Below are 15,445 nucleotides of genomic sequence, written 5' to 3' on the forward strand. Positions count from 1 at the left end.
CTGGCCAGAGCAATTAGACAGCAAAAGGAAATCAAAGGGATACAAATTGGAAAGGAAAAAATAAAAACATCATTGTTTGAAGATGACATGATAGTGTATGTAAGTGACTCCAAAATTCCACCAGAGAACTTCTACAGCTGATAAACAAGTTCAGCAAAGTGGCTGGATGTAAAATTAACTCAAACAAATCAGTACCCTTCCTCTACTCAAAGGACAAACATGTGGAGAAAGAAATTAGGGAAAAGATACCCTTCATAATAGTCACAAACAATATGAAATACCTTGGTTTGACTCTAACTAAGCAAGTGAAGGACCTGTATGACAAGAACTTCCAATCTCTAAAGACAGAAATCAAGGAAGATCTCAGAAAATAGAATGATCTCTCATGCTCATGGATTGGAAGGATCAACATTGTAAAAATTGCCATTGGACCAAAAGTAATCTACAGATTCAGTGCAATCCTCATCCAAATTCCAACCCAATTCTTCATAGAGTTAGAAAGAGCAGTGTACAATTTCATCTGGAATAACAAAAGACCTAGAATAGCGAAATCCATCCTCACCAACAAGAAAACATCTACAGGAATCACTACCCTAATCTCAATCTATATTACAAGGCAATTGTGCTAAAAACTACATGGTAAATTTACATAAATAGGCATGTGGATCAATGGAATAGAATAGAAGATCTAGAAATGAGCCCTCATGTATATGGTCACCTGATTTTTGACAAAGGAGCTGTAAACATTCAATGGAAAAAGGACAGCCTATTCAACAAATGGTGCTGGTCCAACTGGCACTGAGCATGCAGAAGAATGAAAATAGACCCGTTCTTATCTCCTTGTACAAAGCTCAAGTGTAAGTGGATTAAAGATCTCCACATTAAACCAGATACACTGAAACTATTAGAAGAGAAAGTAGGGAAAACCTTAGAACTTATAGGCACAGGAGAAAATTTCCTGAACAGAACACCAATGGCTCGAGCTCTAAGGTCAAAGATTAACAAATGGGACCTAATGAGATTGCAAAGTTTCTGTAAGGTAAAGACACTGTCAAGAAAACAAAATAGCAGCCAACAGAGTGGGAAAAGATCTTTACCAACCCCACATCTGATAGAGACCTAATATCCAAGGTATAAAAGGAACTCAAGAAGCTATACACCAGAGAATCAAACAACCCTATTAAAAAATGGTGTACAGACTTAAACAAAAAATTCTCAATCGAGGAATATCGAATGGCTGAGAAACATCTAAGGAAGTGCTCAACATCCTTAGCCATCAAGGAAATGCAAATTAAAACAACCCTGAGTTTCTACCTCACACCAGTCATACTGGCCAAGATCCAAAACTCAGATGACAGCAGATGCTGGTGAGGTTGTGGAGAAAGAGGAACACTTCTCCACTGTTGGTGGGGTTGTAAACTGATACAACCACGCTGGAAATCAGTCTGGCTGTTCTTTAGTAAAATGGACATAGTACTACCTGAAGACCCAGTTATTCCACTTCTGGGCATTTACCCCAGAGACACTCCAACATACAACAAAGATATATACACCACAATGTTCATCGCAGCTCTATTTATAGTAGCCAGAAGCTGGAAAGTACCCAGATGTCCTTCAGTAGATGAATGGATACAAAAATTGTGGTACATTTACACAATGGAGTACTACTCAGCTATCAGAAACAATTGCTTAACAAAATTCTTAAGAAAATGGATGCATCTAGAGAATATCATTCTGAGTGAGATAACCCAGTCACAAAAGAACAGACATAAATGCAGTCACTGATAATGGGATACTAACCCCAAAAGCTCTGAACACCCTAGAAACAACTCACAGACTGTGTGAAGTTCAAGGAAAAAAAAGAATATATTTTAATTAAAATAGAACTGTATCACATCCCCCTTTCCTCCCTACAGACCCTCCTACTCTCTCTCCTATTCCCTCAAATTAATAACCTTTTTTACTATATTATTGTTACATATATACATATGTGTATGTATATGTACCCACAAATACTTAATTACAACCTTAAAATGTATTCACATACTTTTATGCAAAAATGGTTAAAAAATCTGTACATTTTCTTTGTTTTTTAAAATAAAGTTTTTCAATAAGAAAAAAATAGTTTAAAAAAATAAACAAAAGCTGATGTAATTTATATCCACAATTTTTATACTTATTGTCAAAAGACTGTTTGTATTATTTCTCTATCACAATATGAAATTCACCATTTTTGTAAAAGAGGTGTATACTTTTTAGAAGATTTTCATGAAAAAAATAGAAAAAAACAAATAATCTTCAATGAACAATTATTGTACGTAGGGTGGGAGAGGATATCCAGGGGAGAACCCCACTGGGTCAGAGAAAAAGAGGGTGTAGGGAAGGACTATAGGAGGGGATTACTGAGGTGGCAGTGAGCAGGATGTCAACTGAATAAATAAAAAAATAAAATAAATTTTAAAAATAGAAGAAGAAAGGTGGTGGTGCTCAAAGTATATATTATTTATATGCATGGTAACCTAGAACAAGGAAATTGTGAGACCTAACTTCTCATGGAGAAGTTTGTTTAGGTTGGGCCACAGTGACCAGTGATGTTGATGTGTATTTAATGACAGACTTCTTTGGTTGGATTAGACTAAGAGGAATTGTGGGAGCTTTCTGGGAAATCCAGTAGAGGGCTTTCATCATAAATCTCTTTCCTTGAAATCCCCCCCCCCCCACACTTACTGAGATGTTCTTTAGTTTTTGATTTCTTGGAAAACTTAAGTAGAATTGATTAGTTACTACTTTCTACATAGGATTAACTATATTTTTCTTTTCTCAACTAACTGACAATACATAGATACCCCAGACTCTTTCAATGACTAATTTCTAACCGTAAGGTAAAGTGAATTTTTCATGTTGAGACAAGCATTTTTATATGTCATTTGAATCACACAGTGTGCTTCTATGAAGTCCCCAAGTGAACCCCTTATCCCATTTCCGCAGAGCTTTTTCTGTAGCCTTTTTCATTTGACAGATGGGGTCCCGTTTAGAACACTGGGGCTCACCTGCGGAATAGTTTGCACACAGTTTAGCAATAGGGGGTACCATGTGATTCATCAGAGCTAGAAGAATCAAACATTTCAGAGAACATGTATGATACCTTGTGCATACGGTTTCTTCTCCAGTCTTACTTGACCAGACAGATATTCAGTGGCAAGCATTAGTTTCTAATGAATTAGCTGTATTCAACTGTGTGTGCTTAACATGTTTCTAACACAGAGCACAGCTCCAGTTCCACCAGCTTCTCCTCCAAGTCATCCTTAACTGAGCTCGGCTTTCATTTGTTTTCTTTCTAATGGCCAGAATTAGCTGATACAGATGGTCGATCTGATCATATTTATCCTATGCTTAAAATTGTAATCCCCCTGCATTTATCTAACTCCAAACTTTTAAATACTATGTTAGCAAAGCGTGCGCTGGCCTCCCTTACTTCAGCCTATGGTGTCTTGTCACTCTGTCCCACTACTTGAATACTAGACAACATGGAGATCGTTCCTGTGCTCGGGCTGCCATGCTTCTATCTGCACCCAAAATGCTCTCCTACTTTGCTATCTGCCTGTTTTAATTTATAGTTCCGGAGTAGCCTTTGTCTTCTTTGGCATATAACCTAATCTGTTCTCTCTGAATATCTTACATCCCTTCTTAGTTTTCCAAGTTTATATTACAGATGTTTTCTTTATCTGACTATAATTTTCTTGGTAGGAAGATTTGCCTCTTTTTTTTTTTTTTTTTTTTTTTTTTTTTTTTTTGTGAATCTAACAGTGTCATGCACACAGCAAATGCTTAGTAAGTATTTGTTCACAGATTGAAGGACCAGGTTATACTGATGTGTCCTATTCCACAAGTAGGGGTCAAAAAGGAACATGTTGGGAAGGCTATGCACGTGGAAGAGTGGATACACCCATCCAGGTCTCAGACGTGATCTGGTCCTTCTGGCTAAAATGAATGACACCAACACTCCACGCCCACTCCAGCCCACCCCCATTAACACCATGGTTCAGCTCCTTCCTAGAATCAATGTTCTTTTGCTTTGCAAAGTCATTAAATAGGTTGATTTTAGTCTCATTTTTATTAGAATTTTTTGAGGAAAGACACTTATTTATCTTCATCCTTCATAATGGATTAGCACTTCCCTGATACAACTATATCATGATGGAAAAAATTTTTTTGAGGAATACTATAATATACAAGAGTAAAGAAAGCAATATCCTTTTAGCTTTGGTATATAATTTAATTATATAAGTTATTCTAATTCTACACTTCATGAGAGTCAAGCACAGGAAGAAGCATCTGGTGTTCAAACAGCTGGAAGAGTCTCTTTCCTTAAAAAACCAATAGGCTATGTGTAGACCAGTGGTTCTCAGCCTTCTTAATACAGTTCTTCATTTTGTGCTGGCAACAACTGTAAAAGCATTTCATTGCTATTTCATAACTATAATTTTGTTATAGTATGAACCATAATGTAAATATCTGATAGGTGACCCCTGCAGAAGTCATGACCCTTGGGTTGCGAGCCATTTGGATTAGAGAAACAAATTGGACCTATACCAAAATATAGCTGACTCAGCACATTTGTTTACTGGCTCTATAGAACCAGATTTCAGTGTGGAAATGTGTCCCTCAGATTTCCTTGGTTCAGGGATCATCCCCACATATTATGCATGTTCCTTGGGTTACGGCCTGCATCCTGGGTTAATCAGCTCTCGCCTCTTAGTTTCCTTCTCCATTCATGACAATATTGTCCTACCTCAGGCTCAAAGAAGAGAACAGTTCACTGTGAAGTAAGAGAGGGAGGAGGCCTGATGTCAAAAGAAAGAGGCAACAAACGTGTTTCAATTGCGGAGGTTGGGTCGTCAGCTCCGTACAGCCTTCAAGTGTTCTGCAGAGCAGCTGGAGGTCATCCAGTGACTCAGAGCACAGGAAGTCAGCAAAAGAATGGCAATATTTTCCTGAGGGCTTAAATTAGCCTTTGCTTAGGGAAATGATGAATAATTGCTGCAGCCTAGTTTTATAAATAAACACTTATTATTTATATAGTGCATATATATTTTAATAGAAAAAAAATCTATGTTCCATTTGTTTAGCTTTCAAAAGCCAACTGCCAGTGTGAGTTTAGTAAATGGATAGGGGAGACCTTCATTCACACTTGAATTCTAATGGACCTGCACTTAATTCATGAGAGACCTTTAAGAATTTTCATTACATCGATAAAAACCCATTACCATATTTAGTAAAAAAAAAATACTTCGAATAACCTACATGCATAGCTAATATTTCCCGAGGGGCCAGTTTGCACCAGGGTTTAGTCCAGATGTGTGAACTGCTCATCATAATATCTCCAAGAACAAGCCTTGTTTTTACTCGTGTTCAATAGGTGAGAAAACCAAGGCCACCGGAGTGAAACGCTTGTAGCCAAAGTCTGGGGATTAATGAAGGGCAGAGCTGGGGGTCAGCCTGTGCTCTGTCCTCTGCGGATGTGGAGATAAACCTGGTAGGATGGAGAAGGAGATGCCATAAGTCCCAGCAACTCCTGATCTACTTATTATTATAGACGGTTTTATCTGACGTGACTCCCCAAGCACCAGTGAGATACTGCAGATGCCCCTGAGGCCAGGGTGCTGCCTCTTTCCTCTGTCTCCACCGAAATCCCCAGGGTGGTAGACCGTCCCAGACAGGCTCATTGATAGGTGCCTTAGATTGGCCTAAACAGCACAGGTTGCCCCTCGATTTGCCCTTGGATACACAAACATACCCTAATTGGGTAAAAAGCTATATATAAGCTCGTGTAATAAACAATAACCTTATGTCTGTGCTCTGATACTGGTCTCTGGAGCGTGAATCTTGGGCATCTTCGTGGGCTCTGTCTCCACTGCCCTCCTGCTTCCTGGTCCCTGTTCCCCCACTGACTTTTAGTTTATGTTTCTCCCTACTGTGTACAAGGTCTCTGCCTGCCTGCCTACCTGACTAACTGCCTGCCTGCCTCTCTCCCTCCCTCCCACCCTCCCTCCCTCCCTCCTTCCTTCCCTCCCTCCTTCCCTCCTTCCTTCTCTCCCTCCCTCCTTTCCTCCCTTCTCCTTCCTTCCCTCCCTCCCAACCTCCCTCCCTTTTTCCCGGCTCCCTCTCTCTCTTGCTACTTTTTTTTGGATATTTTATTTATTTACATTTCAAGAGCTATCCCCTTTGCATGTTTTCCCTCAGGAACCCCCCTATCCCATCCCCCCTTCCCTGCTTCTATGAGTGTGCTCCCCCACCCACTCCCACCTCCCCGCCCTGCCTTTCCGTTCCTCTACTCTGGGACAGCAAGCCTTCTCAGGTCCATCCTCCCATTGATGGCAGGTAAGGCCATCCTCTGCTACAATTAAAGTTTGGGGGGTTTTGGTTTTTTGTTTCCTTTTGGGTTTTTTTTGTTTTTGGAGACAGGGTTTCTTTGTGCAGCTTTGGCTGTCCTGACATTAGCTCTATAGACCAGGCTGGCCTCAAACTCACAGAGATCTTCCTGTGCTGGGATTAAAGGCTTGCCTACTCTGTCTCCTGGACTCACAATTAAACATTTTAGATTAATAAGTAATCATTATATTCTCCTAACTATTGAGCAATCTTCCTAGGCCCAGTAACAAGATTCTACTTTATTGTCACTTATATTAATGTTGGGTTTTATAAGAGAATTTACCATGTGTATCTGAAATATTAGAAAGTGTTACTATGCTAACAAGTTAATATGTTACTATTATAAAAATCCCGGACAATGTTAAGCGGTGGTTGTTATCAGCATTGATGGCACTGTACATCAATGTGCACTCTGCATGTGAGAGTTTGTATGCAGAGCTCTAGTTTCTTCTACCATCCCTGTAAAACACCACCATGGACGTCAAAGCTGCTAGTGAGCCATGAAGGTCACAGACTTAAAGGCCTTTATAGGCAGATGATGGAGTAAACGTTAGACACATGTTGATACTTCTGTCTCAGTATAAGTCTCTTATTACCTTTTGGCCCTTTGAAAAGTTTGATTTCCACGACAGTCTCCAGTATGGGTCGTCTTCTACGCACATACAGCCGCACGATTGAACCCGCTTCCTTGAGGGCCTCCACCGCCTTACTGTGGGAAACCTCCGACACATCAACTTCATTCACCCGCAAGATACAGTCATTGACTCTGCAGAGAAGGAAGAGACAAGGGTCAGCAGCAGTCAGGAGCCTAGAGAGAGGGTTTCCTCAGGACTATCATCAATAACGCAGGGTAAGAGCGTGAGAGAATTGAAAATGTTTCGATTTGAAGATTCCTTATTGATAGTACAAGAAATTCTGTCAAACTCATACTCCTTGACTGGCCAACATTCGACACCCTGATCACAGTTACCATACAGTGGTAGTGCAGTTAGGACTTAGTAGCATACGACACTGTTAGAAGGACAAACATTCTAAGATAGCAGTCAATGATATCATTATTTTTACTGTCTTTGTTGGACTGAAAGTTATGATCTAAAGACTTTTCAGAACTTATTATGGCAGACTATACAGACACAACAGATGTAACTTCATCGGTTAACTTTGCAACATTCTTAAATCACTAGATATAAAAGTGTTATGCAATAATTGTAGGAACTCTGAAAAATGTAATTATGTAAGAAAAAACATGTAAAATAGACATCTCAATGTGTTGAGCTTGTTGGAAAATTATCTTTAAATATCTTTTGCCTAAAATTCATCTCACAATATTATAAATATTGAAGCTTAGGCTTAATGAAACTTGATGAGATCCTCAGATAACCTTGTCTAAGACATTTTCTTTTAAAGAATTATTTAGTATTTTGTTTCTGTATTAACATAGGAAGGGATAATTTGATTTCCTTTCTAGTTAGTTTATTTTTATGGTAATTACTAGTGATAACATGAATTATGGCTAGGAGCATGGGTTTAAGGTTAGAAAGATCTCTTCATTTTGCCCATTGTGATGGTTTGCATATGCTTGGCCCAGAGAGTGGCACTAGTAGAAGGTGTGGCCTTGTTGGAGGAAGTGTGTCACTCTGAGGATGGGCTTGGAGACACTCCTCCTAGCTGCCTGAGGATGCTTAGTCTGGTCCTGACTTCCTTTGGATGAAGATGTAGAACTCTCAGCTGCTCCTGCACCAAGCCTGCCTGGATGCTGCCATGCTTCTGCCTTGATACTGGACTGCACCTCTGAACCTGTAAGCCAGCCTCAATTAAATGTTTTTATTTATAAGACTTGCCTTGGTCATGGTGTCTGTTCACAGCAATAAAACCCTAACTAAGTCACCCATTTATTTTAGTATTGCCCATTTCAGCTTATCTGATGCTCCCAGTCAAAACTGAGGACCCGTCTTGCCTGCCACTTTCTTCCCTCCCCTGTACCCTCAGGTAAATCTACAGAGCACGTCCACCTTTCATTTTCTCTGCTACCTCCTAGTAGAAGTCAGTGCCACCCCATCCCTAGATGACTTTCATAACTTCATGCTTAACATTCTTCTGTCCTCTTTGTTATCTTTGAATCTCTTCCCTTGAAGTGGCCAGCAGAAGTGAGTGTGTTTAACACTTTACTCACGTTCTATTCCCTGCTTCCCCTCCCATTGTCCAGGTTTGTCCAAGAGATACATTATTTAGCAAGGATTTGTTGAATATGAAAAACAACAATTCAATTTTAGTTGTTAGATATTCATCTTTTATGTTCACAAATATGGGTAATTTTCTCAACCTCTCAAATCCTCCACATTCATTAATAAGAAAACAATTAAACATTCCAAAAAAAGTTGAATAATAGCTTTCCTAATTATACAATATTGGTAAGACAGTTTCTTGGAGAGGTAATTTTCATTTTTAATTAAATAACTTTTTAATTAACTAATTAATTAATTTACTACACTATTTTTTTAATGTTTATTTTTGTAGTACTGGGAAGATAAGCCTATAACATTCATGTATGCTTGGTAAGCACTCTAGTACCTGGATCCCTCAAGCTTTCATATTAATATATGAATTAATTAATAATGAATATATATATATATATATATATATATATTGATGTGCTATTTTGTGTATACTATGCCTATTAAGTCAACATACAAATCTATCATGGACATATTATATAAATGTTTAATGTTTAATTGTATTTTCCCATAATTTTTTATATTTCTGTTTAAAAAGTTATGATTACAAACCCTTGCCTTTATAAGAACACACAGCAGCCTTAAATTCCTGAAATGGAAGGTTTCAGTAAGAACAGGGATGTTATTTTATCAGAACAGATGGAATGGCTTTAATAGGTTTACACATACATTTCCTCTCCAACGACAACAAAAATCTAGAAAGCTACTAATTAAAATAGTTTTGAGAATGCATCATGCATCAGGGATGCCAACCTCCATAGAGCAGCTGGTCCTTTGAGAGTGGGTAATTTTGCCATTTCGTGATTATAAAAAAGCATAGTTTGTCATCACCCCATGTTGGGAATACTAATCAGAGTGACCACTACTTTTCATAGAAGTGAGTAGTGAAAAAGGAATTAGAGGCTGTATCTATTCGAACTCTACTAATTATTTCTGTTTGTGTACAGTGGAATCTTTGTCAGTTACAAGTATAAGCAAACACGGCCTAACTCACATGGTTGTTCCTGAATACGTAGGTGAAGTAGGTAGCTTGAAAACAGTCTATAGAATATAAGGCTGATAAAGAGGAGGTTCGGGTTTGAGTCCAGCTACATAGGAAGACGTCCCATTCTTTGGATAACATACTCCCACCATCAACATGAAGCATGATGTGGTTGGGAATGAGTCAATAGACAGGTGTGTGGAACACAGGAGGTATGAAAGCAACTGATGAGTGTCTTGTTTCAAAGTGAACATAGTAGAAATTTAAACTTTTCATGAGGGTATGCCCAGCCAAAGGTAAATTTTAATTTTTAATTTCTATGCCTAAAAGATTCATAGAGCAAAAATGCCTCTAACCTACAGGCCCCTTGCCCGAGGAAAAACACTTTCTGAGATGCTTTTTTTTTTCCCTTTTGCGGGAGGCTATTGTTTTTGGAAGATCATAAGCCATATGTTTTTATTCCCCAAACACCTTTGTTTGACATAACTGTACGAGGTGTGTTTGACCACAAGGAGGTGGGATGTAAAAAAGTATCTTTTATGTGCCAGATGTAATTGTCTTGGATGCTTACTGCTTAATAAGCTCACCTTTCCCAGCTCTTTCTGCACTCTGGCTGACTGGTTCAACTCAACTCATGATGCTCAAAGTACTCTCGAGCTGACTGATTCAATCTGGTTTCTCTCAGGTTCTGATTGAATGCTTTGCTTGGAAAGATGACCTCTAAACTCTACAAACTGAAGGGCTCTGTATTCACCTGTTATGCTCTGAGCTCAACGGCACTCAATAGAACAGCACAGAACTGAGCTCTCTGAACTTAACTGAATTGAACCAAGATGGACTGCCTTTCTATCCTTCACTGGTCTTTATGTAGCCTCTCTTTCCTGTCTGTTCTCATGAGGATTGGCCATGTCCTTTCTCTGAATAATTCTGTTAAATCTTTCTTTGACTGGTCATTTTGTGTGTCCCTCAATTAGATGTCATTGTCTGGGATTTAAGGCATGCACTAAGGGCATATCTGTATTCTGGCCAGATCATACCATAATCCAGAGTGTATTTCCCTTCCAGATAAATAACATAGATCTTGAGGTCTTTCGATGAGATCCCTTTCGTGAGCAGCCATGTCCCTGGATTAAAGCTCTACAGCAGGAGGTCCATAGGCAGAAAATGCACCAGCAAGAAATAGGTGGGCAGAAAATGTGTCAGGATGTATGCTTCTGCCTGACTGGAGTTGGTGGGAAATAATTAGCCTTATGGGTCTATCTTTATAAGCCTCAGCAAAAGGCGGCGTGTTGTCATTTTCTGGGAACCCTAAAATGGACCTGACCAGTGTCCATCATCCTGGCCGGTATTTAATTAAATCTTGCTTCAAATTTGGCTCAGAATTGTGGTAGTGCTCTCATTCATGCTCGGAGAAATGAACAGACATCAATTGTGTGCTTTGATAGTCCAGTCTCTTCACTCAATTTTCTCGCCTCAGTTCATGAAGTATTGATGTCTATTTTATAAATAGAGGGATATCAATGGTAAGGGCACCCACTCGTGATGAGAACTGAGACAGGATTTCAAGCTCGTTTTACCTTTCTCTGTGCTCATACACGTAATTTAGAGTTGTATGCATTATTTAAAAAAAAAAAAAGATGATGAAATTCTTTTTAGAAATTGAAATTCTTAAAAAGGGACAATGACAAGCCAGGGAACTAGGACATTCAACCCCCAGTTCCTTGAAATGGAGAATGGCTAGAGGGCCACAGCTATTTAAAATTCATTTGTTTACTCTAACTGAATATAACTTTTGTGAGTAAAGTCACTCCTTCATTTTAATGCACATAAATGTATCATTAGCTTGCAGCTGAAGTAATGCATCATCCTAGCATAAAGTCCGTCCTCTCTCATCTCTCTGAGCCATTGTGTAAGGAAGACATTTTCAGACAGTTTTTCTCTTCACTGGACTGCTGGAACTGACCGTTTCACTGAGCATTTGCCGTTTCAGATATAACTCTGTAATTTTCCCTGGAGTTTTTTTTTTTTTTAATCATCTTAATAGTTTCCTGGAAGTTTCTTTTGCAATTCTCATATATTTCCTTCAACTGAATATATTAGAAAAAATATTTATATAACCATTAACATCTGTCCACAGAAACACATGTAATCTTTACTAATGAAATAACCTCTCACATAATGAATAATCACTCAAAATTATTATTTAAATAATTATTGGTTCTCTGTTGAGAATATATTTTAAAATAACTTGTAGAATAAAGTTTTTTCTCTCATAGGTATCAACATATACTTTAGATTTGTTATGTGATTATATATAAATATTAAAATAGATTATATATTTTTTGAGTCATAATACACGTTGAAAGTTGCAAGTATTGCTATTTAGTATGCAAAGAAATACTAGAGAGAAAGAATAATGCTAACCTGTGGTTTTTATTTTTTTCCTGAGAAAAGAGATTATGGATATTTAAAATCATATCTTTTATGCTTTTTTTCCATAACTTACATGAAAGTCATGTAATGTTTCAGATAAATTAAGAACAAGGTCTGTGTGTCTTGTCCATATATATCTGAGGTTTCCTCTAAACTCTAAAACTTAGAAACTCTTTCTTTAATGAACTTATTCAACATCTCAAAGCTGATATGGTTGGAAATATCCTATACACTGTATATTTTAATAAGTCTAGGAACACTGAAAGATATATATGGTTGTCCTTATTTAATAATAGCTTAAGTAACTAAAGCTTAAAGATGAAATAGTAAGCTAGCAGCTGACTGCAACAGATGCAGAGACCCACAGCCAAACATTAGATGGAGCTCAGGAAGTCTTATGAAAGGTCTGGGGGCAGGATTGAAGAACCTGGAGGGGATATGGACTTCACAAGAAGACCAACAGAGTCAACTTGGGTTGGTCTGGACCCTTGGGTGCTCCCAGAGACTAAACCACCAACCAACCAAATAGCAAGCATTGGCTGAACCTAAGGCCCGCACACATGTGTAGCATATATGCAACTTGGTCTCTGTGTAGGTCCCAAACAAATGGACCAGGGGTTTACTCGTACTCAGTTACCTGCCTATAGATACTGTTCCCTTCTGTGTGTTGTCTTGTTTGGCCTCAGTGGTGGAGAAGGAACTTAGATCTGCAGTGACTTGAGGTACCATAGTGAGTTGGTACTTAGGGGGGTATCACCTTTCTCAGAGTAGAAAAGTTATGGGGGAATGAAGGGAGGGCCTGCAGGGGGCGGGGTGCTGGGAGGACTATGTGTGCAGAAGGGAAGTAAAGCGAATAAATATTTAATGGAGATAAAATATGTAAACTACATGTATGTGTGCTCAAAGCTCATGTAATATACCATGCACACATTTCTGGTTTAATAAAAATAATTATATGGGCAGTGTGTGATGGCACGCACCTTTAATCACAACATTCAGGAGGCCGAGGCAAGTGGATCTCTGTGAGTTTGCAGTCAGCCTGTCCTACATAGCAAGTTACATGCCAGCTAAGATTACATTATTAGACACTGTCTCAAATCAAATTAATGACATATTTTAAGACCTCAAAGATCATATTTAAAAGCATTAACATTGAGTACAACAACAAAATAGAGATCAGTGGTTCCCAAATCCAAGTCACTTGGAGCATTTAGTAGTCCCCAAGTTGTTGGGATCTACTGGAGGTCTTTATTTGGGTAAATAGAAGAATCTAAGAGATGGAATGTAGAATCATGTCTATAAATGTGCACCCTATTCCATTGGTCTACCTGCCTGTGTCTGTACCAATTCCAGGGAGTTTTTAATCACAGTTGATCTGTAATGTATCTTGAAGTCAGGGATGTTGATACCCCCAGAAGTTTTTTTATTGTTGAGAATGGTTTTTGCTATCCTGGGTATTTTATTATTCCAAATGAATTTGCAAATTGCTCTTTCTAACTCTATGAAGAATTGAGTTGAAATTTTGATGGATTTTGCACTGAATTTGTAAATTACCTTAGGCAAAATGGTCATTTTTACAATGTTGATCCTTCCAACCCACAAGCATAGGAGGTCTTTCCATCTTCTGAGGAGGTCTTCTTCAATTTCCTTCTTAAGAGGCTTGAAGTTCTTGTTGTACAGGTCTTTCACTTCTTGGTAAGGGTCACATCAAGGTATATTTTGGGGGGGGGGGAGCTATTGTGAAGGGTGTTAATTCTTTATTTTTTTCTCAGCCTGTTTGTCCTTCGAGTAGAGAAAAACTACTAGCTACTAATTTTCTTGAATTAATTCTATATACAGCCACTTTGCTGCCTGGGGTTGGTACAGAGACAGACAGGTAGATCAGTGGAATAGAATTGAAGATCCTGAAATGAATCCACACACCTATGGTCACTTGATCTTTGAAAAAGGAGATAAAAACATTCAATGGAAAAAAGACAGCCTCTTAAACAAATGGTGCTGGTTCAACTGGCAGTCAGCATGCAAAAGAATGAAAATCAATTCCTTCTTATCTCCTTGTACAAAGGTGAAGTCAAAGTGGATCAAAGACTTCTACATAAAACCAGGTACCGTGAAACTAATAGAACAGAAAGTAGGGAAGAACTTAGAACACATAGGCACAGGGGAAAATTTCCTGAACAGAACACCAATGGCTTATGCTCTAAGATCAAGAATCAACAAATCAAGAAGTTATACTCTAGAGCATCAACAAATTCTATTAAAACTGGGATACAGAGCTACAGAAAGACTTCTCAATGGAGGAATATTGAATGGCTGAGAAGCACCTAAAGAAACACTCATCATCAGGGACATGCAAATCAAAACAACCCTAAGATTCCACCTCACACCAGTCAGAATGGCTAAGATTAAAAACTCAGGTGACAGCAGATGCTGGCGTGGATGTGGAGAAAGAGGAACACTCCTCCACTATTGGTGGGATTATAAACTGGTATAACCTCTCTGTAAATCAGTCTGGCAGTTCCTCAGAAAACTGGACATTGTGCTACCTGAGGACCCAGCTATATCACTGCTGGGCATATACCCAAAAGTAGCTCCAATATCTAACAAGGACAGAAGCTCAACAATGTTCATAGCAGCCTTATTTATAATAGCCAGAAGCTGGAAAGAACCCAGATGTCCCTCAACAGAGGAATGGATTAAGAAGTTGTGGTACATATACACAATGGAGTACTACTCAGCTATTAAAATCGAGTTTATGAAATTCCCATGCAAATGGATGGAACTTGAAGATATAATCCTGAGTGAGGTAACAGAGTCACAAAAGAAAAGTCATGGTATGTGCTCACTTATAAACAGATGCTAGTCCCCCTCCCACCCCCAAAAAGCTCGGAATACCCAAGGAACCATCAACAGAACTTATGAAGCTCAAAAAGAAGGAAGACCAGAATGTGTATGCCTCAGTCCTTAGATGGGAGAACAAAACAGGGGAGAAAATACAAGGCCAAATAGAGAAACAGGGATTCAAGAAAAGATCTACAGAGACTACCTCACCTTGAGAACCACCCTGTGTACAGCCACCAAACCCAAGCACTATTGCTGATTCCAAGAAGTGCTTACTGGCAGGAACCAGACATGGATGTCTCCTCAGAAGCTCTGCCAGAGCCATACAGATACAGATGAAGATGCTTGCAGCTAAACACCAGACTAAACACGGGGACCCCAAGGAAAAAGCTAGAGAATGGACTGAAAGAGCTGAGAGATTTGCACCCTCACGAGAAGAACAACATCATCATCAGCCAAGGCACTGAGGTGGAGAGGGTGATTGGGAGAGGGAGCACCTTCATGGAAGCAAGTTGAAGGGGAG

The 15,445-nt window shown here is 38.8% G+C and overlaps 1 protein-coding gene across 19 annotated transcripts in view; it reads right to left on the reverse strand.

Moving 5' to 3' along the window:
* DLG2 (discs large MAGUK scaffold protein 2) overlaps window positions 1-15,445 on the reverse strand; it is a gene marked incomplete at both ends in the record, with an annotated part of 1,874,976 nt that overhangs the window by 500,148 nt on the left and 1,359,383 nt on the right. For all 19 annotated transcript variants that reach the window (XM_080912637.1, XM_080912640.1, XM_080912639.1 and 16 more), the window contains one exon: window positions 7,029-7,198. In XM_080912637.1, the coding sequence (XP_080768763.1) occupies window positions 7,029-7,198 (170 nt within the window). The remainder of the gene's footprint in view (window positions 1-7,028; window positions 7,199-15,445) is intronic.

Source organism: Micromys minutus (assembly GCF_963924665.1).
Source record: "Micromys minutus genome assembly, chromosome: 2".
Classification (NCBI taxonomy): Eukaryota; Metazoa; Chordata; class Mammalia; order Rodentia; family Muridae; genus Micromys; species Micromys minutus.